The 13,037-nt window shown below is 41.9% G+C and overlaps 1 protein-coding gene across 1 annotated transcript; it reads left to right on the top strand.

Annotated features, from left to right (window-relative positions):
- Positions 1-7,766: 7,766 nt before the first annotated feature.
- On the top strand, positions 7,767-10,899 carry LOC112080759 (GTP cyclohydrolase 1). The gene is made up of 6 exons (XM_024146664.2): positions 7,767-8,157; positions 8,764-8,873; positions 9,111-9,166; positions 9,350-9,381; positions 9,503-9,587; positions 9,867-10,899. The coding sequence occupies exons 1-6, from the start codon at positions 7,857-7,859 to the stop codon at positions 9,994-9,996; spliced, it is 714 nt and encodes a 237-aa protein (XP_024002432.1). The 5' UTR covers positions 7,767-7,856; the 3' UTR covers positions 9,997-10,899.
- Positions 10,900-13,037: the final 2,138 nt, after the last annotated feature.

Below are 13,037 nucleotides of genomic sequence, written 5' to 3'. Positions count from 1 at the left end.
TCTCAGTTGGCTTTCATACCGATCATTAAGAGTTGAAAACAGCAGGTCTGGGACAGGTAGGGGTTCCGTAACCACAGGCAGAACAGTTGAAACTGGAATAGCAGCAAGGCCAGGCGGACTGGGGACAGCAAGGTGTCATCATGCCCGGTAGTCCTGACGTATGGTCCTAGGGCTCAGGTTCTCAGAGAGAACGAGAGAATTAGAGAGAGCATACTTAAATTCACACAGGACACTGGATAAGACAGGAGAAGTACTCCAGGTAACCAACTGACCCTAGCCCCCCGACACAAACTACTGCAGCATAAATACTGGAGGCTGAGACAGGAGCGGTCAGGAGACACTGTGGCGCCATCCGAAGAAACCCCCGGACAGGGCCAAATAGGAAGGATATAACCCCACCCACTTTGCCAAAGCACAGCCCCCGCACCACTAGAGGGAAATCCTCAACCACCAACTTACAATCCTGAGACAAGGCCGAGTATAGCCCACAAAGGTCTCCACCACAGCACAAACCAAGGGGGGGCGCCAACCCAGACAGGAAGATCACGTCACACATAAAGTTAAAGAAAGGGTTGAAGATGAGATTGTTTTGTGGATTTAATCTCTAATAGTACTTATTTCCCTTTGCGATATATACACTTGGGTTTTACAGATACTGTGCCTGCTTGCCTGTCAAATAGACTAGAGCAACCTGATTATAGACTGTTCCTAGGTCTGAGAACCAATGTAGACACAGCAAGAAGTACTGTCCATCCTTGAATAGTTAATAATGTATGTTATTAGGGAGGGTTTCTTGGGATTTTCTTCATCAAACGGCATACCACTGTTGTTCTGCATGGATCATGAGATGTTGCGAAAAGTAGATGAGATAATAATTCATTCTATACATTTCTTAAAGCCTCCCGTGCAGTCTTGGTCATTTTATTTTGAAATCATCACTCTACGTCTGTGTCTTTATGACATTTTCTATTTGTTTGTTTGTTCAACATTTAATTTATCAGGGAGTCATACTGAGATCATGGTTTCTTTTACAGATAAGCCCTGAATTACAGAAATTACAGAAATTACACACATACATATACATAATGAAAATAACTAAATACATTTGTAATTATTTTTTTCCCCCGAGCCTCCTTTGGCCCTCAGTCTGATTGTGTGGACCTTAGGAAACACATGTTAAGATATTTACATACAGAGCCTTGATTGACTGATAGGATCGTCTAGAGCCCACCGCCTTACCCAGATGAACAGTCATTGGTCTACTCTGTTATAATCAGATCACATTGTGACCTATGACCAAATGTTCCCCCCACCTGAACAGGCTGAAATTCAAGATTTGTTTTTCAAACAGCTCTTACACAATTTCAGTGTTATTTCAACCTCATTTTTTTTTTACTTCACGTTATGCTCTCTAAGGCTGTTAAGTTAACTAAGTTAAATTAATGTATTTGGCCACTACTTTTTATCCCTATTATTCATTCATTATTCATTCATAAATATGTCACGTCACTATGTCACATCACTTCACTATATTCTTTCTCTTTCTGTGTGAGTCTCACATTGCGTCCAGTGACTTAACTGAGTAGGGACACAACTTTGCAGACTGCTCACAGAGCATCATTTTTGCCACAATGCTCACCACACAATGGCTATCACAATGAAGTAGTGAGAAGAAAAGCTTTCTATGATTTCATCATAAGTAAATAATTATCTTTTAAATAACAGGAAAGATGCCGTAGCATATCATTTGACCAAGCTGGCACAGTGTGCATGTTCCTCTATTGGACCCTGGTGAGACATGTGAGACAGACAGCAAATGGGGTAATATACTATCAACTTCTGACACTCATGTGACTCACTCAGCATAGATAAAGCTTTTCATTTGCTGCCCCCCACCACCACCCTCCACCCCCACAGAGAGGAGATGCCTTTTGAGGAGGGATTTATTAACCTCTGACTCTTAACTCTGAGAATTTGTAAGGAAAAAAAGCAAACAGTGATTTGAACCAAGGACTCATATTCAAGTGTGCTGTCTTACCTGTGTTTTTTTTACAACTTAAAAGTGTACATTTTACATTTAGCAGATGTTCTTATACAGATCGACTTACAGGACCAATTACGGTTATGTGCCTTGCTCAAGTGCACATCAACAGATTTGTTACAGAGCCAACTCTTCGATTTGGACCAGCAACCTTTCAGTTACTGGCCCCATGCTCTAAATCACTAGGCTACCTGCCTGTAAGAGTGATTTGGGCAGACAAAGTGGAGAATTAGAAATTCTGTTGAAATAATTAGTCCATACCATTTCAGAGCCTTAGACCTATGGAATATTTGGTCTCATACATAACTCCTGAACATTGTAGTTCTTTTGGTGTTACATATTCATTATCAAAGGGCGAGGCGAGACACTCTGATTAAGATCAGTGGTATCAGACCTGACCTGCTTGGCTATTCACTTCCCCTTAAACACGGGACAGTCAGTCAGTCTGATGGTAGTCAAACCTTGTTACCAAACACGTGACCGCCATAATCTACACAACAGCGTTCAAGTCAATCGCACTATAGTTCAACTCCTGATTCAGTTATGTTCCCGTTATTTAACCAGAAGATAATGTGTTTTATACGGTCATTATGATTGTATCATTATTCTTAACTAGTATCATTTTGCCCTTTGTGGAAGGATATTGGGTTCACTAGGTTTACCATCATGATGTACTGCACTGCATGTCCAATCTGGGTTGTGGATAAAATAAATCAGAATAATTTAAATTCAATGTTGACAGATAAACTTGTTAATTAGAACAGAAAAGTCTGCATGAGGCAGATATGAGGGTAATTCTTGTAAGCGATTTGCTTGAAAGGATTGATTTAATCCAGTGGTTGTTAAAGCTGTGCCAAATGGATCATGTGTGTATGGTTTCTTTGAATTGTCTTTATTTGAGTTCAATGAATGAACAGAGGCCAAACATCGACATGAACCTAAAACCATGTTAGGTAACAGCAGATCAGGTCTTAAAGGGGCAATCTGGGATTCAAAAAACAACAAAATGAGCACCTTGCCAATGTTTTGGTAAACAGACACTGTATAGCTTCAAAGCATGGTTAAAGCTATCATTTTGATCTCACGGATAGTCAGCCATGAGATCAAAATGTTAGCTTTAATCATATGCATTTGAAGCTATGTTTGTATGTTTACAAGTACATTGTATACTAACAATGGAGTAAAATAAGTTTATAGTTTGAGGGTGTAAGACAGTGAAACTAAGCTTATGAGGCATTTATAAGCTCTTCAAGAATCAATAGCTTTATCATTGATTTAAAAGTCCCAAAATAGAAGTAACAATCCAAGATTGCCCCTTTAATCAGATGGATGAATGTAAACTGAGAACAATTCTCGTGTGGACAGATTCAAGAGACAACTTTCATGAGAATTTTATTTCTGGGTAACAAGATTGCGTGAGAATTGATTACATCAGATACAGTGACAATATTTTTCTTGGCTTTGCAGCTGTACATATTTTAGTGTTATGAGTGCGGAGTTATACTCACATTTATCCTAGCTCCTCTGAGGAGCCCCCACCTGTTCCTGATGGGTAGCCACCATGGCTCGCTTCACTGGGGCCCTGCCAGCCTCCTCCCCAGCCTATCCCTGCCTCCCAGGCCCTAACAGACTTTGTTTGATAATCCCTAATGGGTCCTCAATCACAACCCTTCACAGTACAGTAGTAGGATGTTCTAGGAACTGAGGCACCCAGGACCGGCTCTAGCCTCTTGGGGGCCCCCTTGCAAGATTTGGTTGGGGGCCCCCCACCTCATTGCAAAACATTTTAGTGGCCTCCGTCTTGATGGTGGAGAGAAATCAACATTTGAAAGTGAATTTCCTACAAACCTGCAAGTTAATTTCCTGTCTCTCCCCCATGGCAAAATGTGTAGAATTGCAGAAAACTTGCTTTAAAACGGCAAAAAGCTAATATCCTGCGATTCTACACATTTTGCAATGACTTATGCCAGGGTTAATATGACACGAGTGAGAATGACTAACAAAATCAATGGGGGCCCCCTGGAGGTCAGGTTTAGATAGCTGAATAGACTAATTGTTACGGAATCATGGGTCGCTCCCTTTCAAAAACTACCAATCTAAAAATGGTTAGTTGACATGACTAATTGAGTGACTGTCAGTGACTGACACAAGAGAAAAACTGCTCATACACAACCAAATTTCAAAATTGCACCTGATGTATTGTACTATTCTTAATCTCAATAGTAAGTTGAAATCTCGACTGAGTTCCTAAAAAAGCGTCCGGGGGCCCTAAGTGGCCGCTTATGTCGCCTATGCGACATAAAACACCTGAGAGATAAAACTACTATCTCTATGGTCACCACCAGCTGAACTTGCCCCAGCCTGGCCATGTTGTTGAGACCCTTTCTGATCAAAGGGTGACAGACATCGCACTCTGTCTGGATCCTGGACTTACTGACGTGCCGCCCCAGACGGTGAAGTTAGGCAACAACACATCTGCCACGCTGACCATCAACACGGGCGCCCCTCAGGGGTGTGTCCTTTGTCCCCTCCTGTACTCCCTGATCAACCAAGACCGCGCACAACTCCAGCATCATAAAGTTTCCCGACGACACGACGGTGGTAGGACTGATCACCGGCGACGATGAGGCAGCCTAGAGGGAGGAGGTCAGAGACTTGGCAGTCTGGTGCCAGGACAACAACCTCTCCCTTAACGTCAGCAAGACAAAGGAGCTGATCATGGTCTAAATGAAATGGAGGGGCGATCACAACCCAATCCACATCGATGGGGCTGTAGTGGAGTGGGTTGAGAGCTTCGAGTTCCTCGGTGTCCACATCACTAAGGAATTAACATGGTCCACACACACCCACACAGTTGTGACGAGGGCACGAAAGTGCTTCTTCCCCCTCAGGAAGCTGAAAATACTTGCCTTCAGGTCCTCCAAAAGCTATATAGATGTACCATTGATAGCATTTTGACAGGCTGCATTACCTCTTGGTATGGCAGCTGTTGAGTACGGCCCAGTACATCAGAGCTCCCTGCCAACCAGGACCTTTATACCAGGCGTGTCAGCAGAAGGCACAACATTTTTTCAAAGTCTCCAGCCACCCAAGCCATAGACTGTTCTCTCTGCTACCTATGCACCAAGTCTGGAACCAACAGGACCCTGAACAGCTTCCACACACAAGCCATAAGACTGATAAACAAGACTGCTAATTAACTAATCAAATGGCTACCTTCATTGACCCTTCTTTGCATTAACTCTATGCACACACACTGGACTATACCCATACACTTACACATGCATACTGACGCCATGCACACACTCAGCACATACGCTGCCGCTACTGTCTATTATCTGTCCTGTTGCCTAGTCATTTTACCCCTATATGTACATACAGTAGCTACCTCAATTACCTCGTACCCCTGCACAGTGGAGGCTGCTGAGGGGAGGACGGCTCACAATAATTGCTGGAACAGAGTGAATGGAATGGCATCAAATCATGTGTTTGATGTATTTGATACCATTCCACTAACTCCACTCCAGCCATTACCACAAGCCCGTCCTCCCCAATTAAGGTGCCACCAACCTCCTGTGCGGTATACTTCCTGTATCTAGCCATGTTATTTTTACTCATTATTGTTATTTGTAATTCACTGTGTATTTATTCCTTGCCTTAATATTTCTATTTTTTTTATCTTTAACTCTGCATTGTTGGAAAAGGACCCCTAAGTAAGCATTTCACTGTTAGTCTACACCTGTTGTTTACGAAGCATTGATTTGATTTGATTTTCTGTCCCATCAGACCTCGGTCAAATAGTATTTTCCAGTTCACTGTCCGTTATCATTTATACCTGTCTGTCTTTCCTGTTATACATAATAAACTCAGCAAAAAAAGAAACGTCCTCTCGCTGTCAACTGCGTTTATTTTCAGCAAACTTAACATGTGTAAATATTTGTATGAACATAACATGATTCAACAACTGAGACAAACTGAACAAGTTCCGCAGACATGTAACTAACAGAAATTGAATAATGTGTCCATAACCAAAGGGGGGGGGGGCAAAATCAAAAGTAACAGTCAGTATCTGGTGTGGCCACCAGCTGCATTAAGTACTGCAATGCATCTCCTCATGGACTGCACCAGATTTGCCAGTTCTTGCTGTAAGATGTTACCCCACTCTTCCACCAAGGCACTTGCAAGTTCCTGGACATTTCTGGGGGGAATGGCCCTAGCCCTCACCCTCCGTTCCAACAGGTCCCAGACGTGCTCAATGGGATTGAGATCCGGGCTCTTTGCTGGCCATGGCAGAACACTGACATTCCTGCAGGAAATCACGCACAGAACTAGCAGTATGGCTGGTGGCATTGTCATGCTGGAGGGTCATGTCAGGATGAGCCTGCAGGAAGGGTACCACATGAGGGAGGAGGATGTCTTCCCTGTAACGCATAGCATTGAGATTGCCTGCAATGACAACAAGCTCAGTCCAATGATGCTGCGACACACCGCCCCAGACCATGACGGACCCTCCACCTCCAAATCGATCCCGCTCCAGAGTACAGGCCTCGGTGTAAGGCTCATTGCTTTGACGATAAACGCGAATCCGACCATCACCCCTGGTGAGACACAATCGCGACTCGTCAGTGAAGAGCACTTTTTGCCAGTCCTGTCTGGTCCAGCGACGGTGGGTTTGTGCCCATAGGCGACGTTGTTGCCGGTGATTTGTCTGGTGAGGACCTGCCTTACAACAGGCCTACAAGTCCTCAGTCCAGCCTATTGCGGACAGTCTGAGCACTGATGGAGGGATTGTGCATTCCTGGTGTAACTCGGGCAGCTGTTGTTGCCATCCTGTACCTGTCCCGCAGGTGTGATGTTCGGATGTACCGATCCTGTGGAGGTGTTGTTACATGTGGTCTGCCACTGCGAGGATGATCAGCTGTCCGTCCTGTCTCCCTGTAGCGCTGTCTTAGGCGTCTCACAGTACGGACATTGCAATGTATTGCCCTGGCCTAAGGCACGTTCACGCAGATGAGTAGGGACCCTGGGCAACTTTCTTTTGGTGTTTTTCAGAGTCAATAGAAAGGCCTCTGTAGTGTCCTAAGTTTTCAGGACTGTGACCTTAATTGCCTACCATCTGTAAGCTGTTAGTGTCTTAACAACCGTTCCACAGGTGCATGTTCATTAATTGTTTATGGTTCATTGAACAAGCTTGGAAAACAGTTTAAACTCTTTACAATGAAGATCTGTGAGGTTATTTGGATTTTTACGAATTATCTTTGAAAGACAGGGTCCTGAAAAATGAACATTTCTTTTTTTGCTGAGTTTATATTTATTCTGTCCTTTCATAACCACATAGGCCTACAATGAGTCTATACATTGTACCTTACTAGTCATACAGTGACACGGTGCAGTATCCCACATTTCAGAGAGTAACGCCTGACTACTTGGGACTTCCACTCACGCGGTCTCACACTTTTCTAACACTTGTGCTGTGTTATAGTTAGTTACAAAACGGTTTATTGTTCTCATGATTAACACTAAAATCGATTTTTTTAGCGTAGGTGATAAGATGCCTTCCTCAATTAGTGCAGCGTTATGATCGTGTCTGGTGGTTGCAGACCAAAAAGTCACACTTTCTCCTGAGAAGCCATGTGCCTACTCCGTAACGAATGTAGGAACGGGCATGACAGTTAGAGGCGCACCCATAAATAGGGCCTGCAGTCACCACCCAATCCATGAGCAATAGTCTACTGTCACCTCTTACCACAACTTAGTCAACAAGCGGTGACTTTATACACAGGGCATTGAATCAAGTTATTTCAGTTTTATTAGAATGGAGTACCAAAAAGCATCAGAGATGAATGGCGTCTGCAATGGAAAAATTGTTACAGAATATCTCAACGGGTTCAGTGAAAAATCCATAGAGGCGAAGAAAGCTGAATTGATGGGCAAGGAGGAGAAGTCCCACAAGGAGTCAGAGGATGTGTGCAAGATATCTGCCATTGAAGGAGCCTACGGCGTCGTACTTCGAGAACTGGGAGAAGACGTGGAACGTGAGGGTCTACTGCGTACACCATTACGGGCAGCCAAAGCAATGCAGTTCCTCACCAAAGGTTATCACGAGACAGTAAATGGTGAGAGCATTGACCGTCCTGCATAAATAGTTGTAAATGTGTTTAATTATATTTAAAATATATGATAGATTGTGAGGTAGATTGTGATGTTCAAACGACAAGGAGAACAATCTTAAAAGGTTCTGTTCTTTACAGTTTTATTATGCATTTAATGTGTGGTCTTATATATTTACACAAGCCTATTTAAAACTAATTTAGCCTTGCTCATTCCTCAGGCTGCATAGTCTTGATAAACTGTCCACACAACTACAGTGCAAGTTGCACGATTCGATTGTGTGCACGATTCATTTAGCTTTGGAGATATCAGACCTCCATTGTTATTTTAAACATTACTGGAAACAGCCATAGACACATACATCATTGGAAGCAACAAAGTGTAATTCAGATTTTGACTAGCTGTTCATTTTGAGTTTTCATTGTATTCATCAGGTCATATTCTATTTGCTGCAAAGAGCGTGGTCCATTACTTTACATTTTCCTCATGGCACCCAGTGTCTCTGCAAATTGAGATCGCAAGTAGAGAAAACTCATTCTTCATACAAAGCTGCAATCTGGAGTTGGGTAAAACAATTGTTCCACTTGTCTCTCTTACCTCTTCTTCCCCAGACATCCTGAACAATGCCATCTTTGACGAGAACCACAACGAGATGGTGATCGTGAAGGACATTGAAATGTTCTCTCTCTGTGAGCACCATCTCGTGCCCTTCTTTGGCAAGGTGAAAAGCAATGATGTATAATGAAGCCATGAAGCAATACATGCGTATTATTTGGACTTACATAGCATCAGTTTGGATCATTTGATACCTATAACGCATTCTGACACTCAGAACATCCCTTGTTTCATTTGTTGTTGTTGAAATCCTGCTAATGTCAATGGTATATGGTTAACAAATCAGACGTCCTCTGAGTTTATTATTGCATTTGCTACTATGTGCTTTGTTTCAACACCAAAGGTTCACATTGGATATCTTCCAAACAATAAAGTGGTTGGTCTGAGCAAGCTGGCAAGGTCAGTGATCGTATTCAGTTGCTATCATATTCCCAAAGATATGCATGCAGGCACGTACGCACACAAACAAGTGCACACATGAGCGCACACACAGACATGTGCACGCATGCACACACACACATGCACATTCTGAGTTACTTGGTACTGTACTAACTTCCCCTTTTATTGCTTCATTTATTTCAGGATTGTTGAAATGTTCAGCAGGAGGCTTCAAGGCGAGTATCCTTTGGTCCTTTCGGTATCACTATCACCGAGCAGCTTGCTGAGAGAGTCTGTGGGTTTGAGTGTATCTAGAGTATTAACCTCTGCTCTTTATGTTTGTTGTTCCCGCTACAGTGCAGGAACGCCTGACCAAGCAGATCGCTACAGCAATCTCAGAGGCATTAGAGCCTGCAGGCGTAGCAGTCGTCATTGAGGCAGCGTGAGTGTCTTTTTACTATGTACTACATGTCTTGTATTACATGTGAATTACATTGTATTGCTCCATATATTTCTATGCCCGGATTAATTGCAAACCTATGCTACACAAACTGTGTCAGGTATTATGCCATGGCTGACAGGAGGTTGTTAAGCCCGTCTATGTTTTATGTGTTTTGGATCAATTCATTCAATGAATCAAAGAGTTGTTCTCAAGAGTGCACCAGTTGATCTGTTTTGAATTATAACAACTGAGTTTGGACCATTGTATTGTGTGTTTCAGTCATATGTGCATGGTGATGAGGGGTGTGCAGAAGATGAACAGCAAGACCGTGACAAGCGCCATGCTGGGACTCTTCCAAGAGGATCCCAAGACCCGGGAGGAGTTCTTGGCTCTGATCAAAAACAACTGACCCACTTGGACCGTTGTTACCTCACCCTGTCCTTCCAAGCAAAAACAGCAATCTCTCCAGCTATCACCAAACAATGCCAGATTGTTTTCTTATTTTTCTCTTCTGCATCTCATTCTTTCATTGATCTTAGCTAAGTATGTTCTGTCAGGTAGGGGACGTTATCTTAGTTGGTTCCAATAAGGGTGCGGGGGGGACTCTTCATGGTGGGTAGCACTGCATTTGAAGGAATATTTTCCAACTATCTGTGAAGGTACCAAACCTGGGGTTGAAATACTATTTGAAATCTTTCAAATATTTTGAGCGCTTTTCTCTAGTGCACCTGGAGTAAAGATCCGGGGTTTGCAGTTTGGGACAATCGCTAAAACTGATATATCAGGGAGTCATGATCAGGGATTAAAAACTATAAGGAACTTGATAACTTTATAAGTTATGTGTAGTCCTTGGATCGTTTCATATTAAGTGCTGCTGCCAAAGGCCCCTCTGTACCCACCTTCAGAGGAAACGCCTTACCGTTACTGTATCGCAAGTGCTTACATTGGTTAGATGTTTTCTTAGTATTTTGGCTGTATATTATGTACATGGTATTCTTAGAAACTTGAAGCTGAAATATGACCCTCATAACATTGACATTTGTTCTGTTTGAACTTAACTCTTGTGCTAGTAAGGGGTGTTAATATCTAGTTGTGCAATGGCTCAAGGTAATAATGATATAGGAGCATAACAATGGAAATGTTCTGTAAATGCCTCTAACCCAAATGTTGTATCACATGAGCATGATGATGCTGATGATTACTTGTCTCGTGTTTGGAAAAAGTTTCCCATCTAGTTAATGTTAAAAATGTTGATTTGTCAATCTTATGAGTTTGAACATTACATTTAGAAATAAATAAATATTTAACCTGCTTTAAAGTTGCTTTCTTGGTTTTGTAATTAAGATATTTGCTTTAGGAAAAGAGTTGCCTCGATTTCCCAGATTCTATAAGCTGAATTAGTGCAGAGTGTGTTCATATTCATTAAATGCACATTTATATGTATTAAATATTAACCTGGATGAACAGGTATTTTTTGTTGAATAAGATACAAGTACCTGTCAAAATAAAGGAAATCCTTGAGAAAATAAGGGATACAAAGTACTGCATACTGAAGGAAGGCACTTCCATACAGGTGTGATTCCTTAGTTAATTAAGCATCCCATCATGCTTTGTAAAATAAAGAGGTTAAAATGATGTCACACAAGCAATTAACCAAAGTTGTATGGAGATGTATGCTCAATACAAAAGTGTAACCCATTCACTGCAACTCTGTCACAAAAAAAATGGAAGAGGCAATTACCCAAAAGAGAAAGGAATGAATTGGTTTGTCTGCCACCAATGAAAACCCATGCATGCCTTAATAAGATGACTAGTAAAAATAGTATAAGAAATCACTTTCACTTAAAGTTGAAAGGGTTGACAACTATGCTGCATAAAATTCAAGATAGTTGGGAACAGATTTGACCATGGCATCAGGTTTATGAACCGATATTCAAAACAACAATTGAGGCATCAATCTGTTCTTTTCAATTTAAACTATTATATAGAATTCTATCCGCAAAATGAATGCTCAATATATGGGGCATTGAACAGTCAGCCCTGTGCAGATTCTGTCACTAGGAAACAGAATCAACAAATCATCTCTTTTGGTACTGTCCTTGAGTGGCTGGCTCTTTAGGAGTCAGGTCCAGGAATGGTTGGTAACCCCCTAAGGTCGATGTCTACACCCCTCGCGGAAATCAAATGAGCATAATACAAACATCCCCATAAAAATCTGTCAGTTTAAGCTAGAGATGTCTGTTTTGTTTTTGCTTTGGATGTGTCTAGGGCTGTGGTGGTCATGACATTTTGTCAGCCAGTGATTGTCCAGTTTATAACTGTCGATCTCCCAGTAATTGACTATTAATAACATACATTTAGCATCTCCTGGCATCCACGCATAGCCTACAAGCCACTGATGCAGACCTTCGGAACATCTACATTTTTAAAGGTTGAATAAATATTTCAGAAGAACAGAATAGCATACTCTGAGTTGTCCTTATGTTAGGTCCTGATCTGACTATGCCATATGCCTGTGGGCAACTCTCGTTCATTTAGCAAACAAGATTTGCTTAGAATGCCGGGGCATTATTTTATATCATTTTATAACATGAAGAACACAATTGAGCATAGCTGAATAAAAGTGTGCACATGCGGCTATTCTGTGTTGAGCGGTTAACAAACAAATAGGTACTCCTATATGATTAATTTAGAGTTATTAATGTAACTTTGGTTGTTCTACAAACATTGGGCTATGTGTTTTGATTTTTAATACATTGTAAGGCTGCATGATGCGACTCTAATGATGATTAGAAAAAAGTTGCATAAAAGGCATGAGCTCTGCTTTGTTTTTTGCACGGGCTGTACACACTTCATCCGTCTCTCATTCACAGTTTGACAACAGCACTTGATAATGCCTCAAATTTTTTAGCGGCATCCCCTTTGTGTGGCTGTAATGCCCCCTAAAAAAATCCATGCCATTTGCAGCCAGTGGCTGTTGTGACCTTGGCCTAAATATAATAATTATAATTTCCTTCTCTGTGCTCCTAAGCACCTCTCACTCAAATGGCTCTCCATCACAAGATTGGGTCTTTCTCACAGGCTACAAGTGAAGACAGACACATCGGGGACACAAATGTGCATGTCCTTTTCCAATTCCGAGGCGCATATTGAAGATATTGGAAAAACTGTCCACATGTAATTTTCGTCAGCCAATAAGATAAGTAGACCTAATGAACAGCATAAGCACTAGCCCATGTTAATCTATTATCCTTGATAGTACAAAAGTTGACCTATTCTGTGCGAGAAATAAATATTCCATAGTTAGACACAGTTGATAGAGCCCAAATTATTACAACTGGCTGGTAGCTTAGTGGTTAGAGCGTTGGACTACTAACCGAAAGGTTGCAAGATCGAACCCAAAAGCCGACAAGGTAAACATCTGTCATTCTGCCCCTGAACAAGGCCTTT

Source organism: Salvelinus sp. IW2-2015, unplaced genomic scaffold (assembly GCF_002910315.2).
Source record: "Salvelinus sp. IW2-2015 unplaced genomic scaffold, ASM291031v2 Un_scaffold16475, whole genome shotgun sequence".
Taxonomy (NCBI): Eukaryota; Metazoa; Chordata; class Actinopteri; order Salmoniformes; family Salmonidae; genus Salvelinus; species Salvelinus sp. IW2-2015.
This window is presented reverse-complemented; position numbering and strand designations above follow the sequence as displayed.

Coding starts and splice junctions, on each gene's coding strand:
- LOC112080759 (XM_024146664.2), top strand. CDS start 7,857: ATGGAGTACCAAAAAGCATCAGAGATGAATGGCGTCTGCAATGGAAAA. Junction 8,874..9,110: donor TCGTGCCCTTCTTTGGCAAG/GTGAAAAGCAAT, acceptor TCAACACCAAAG/GTTCACATTGGATATCTTCC. Junction 9,588..9,866: donor GCAGTCGTCATTGAGGCAGC/GTGAGTGTCTTT, acceptor TGTGTGTTTCAG/TCATATGTGCATGGTGATGA.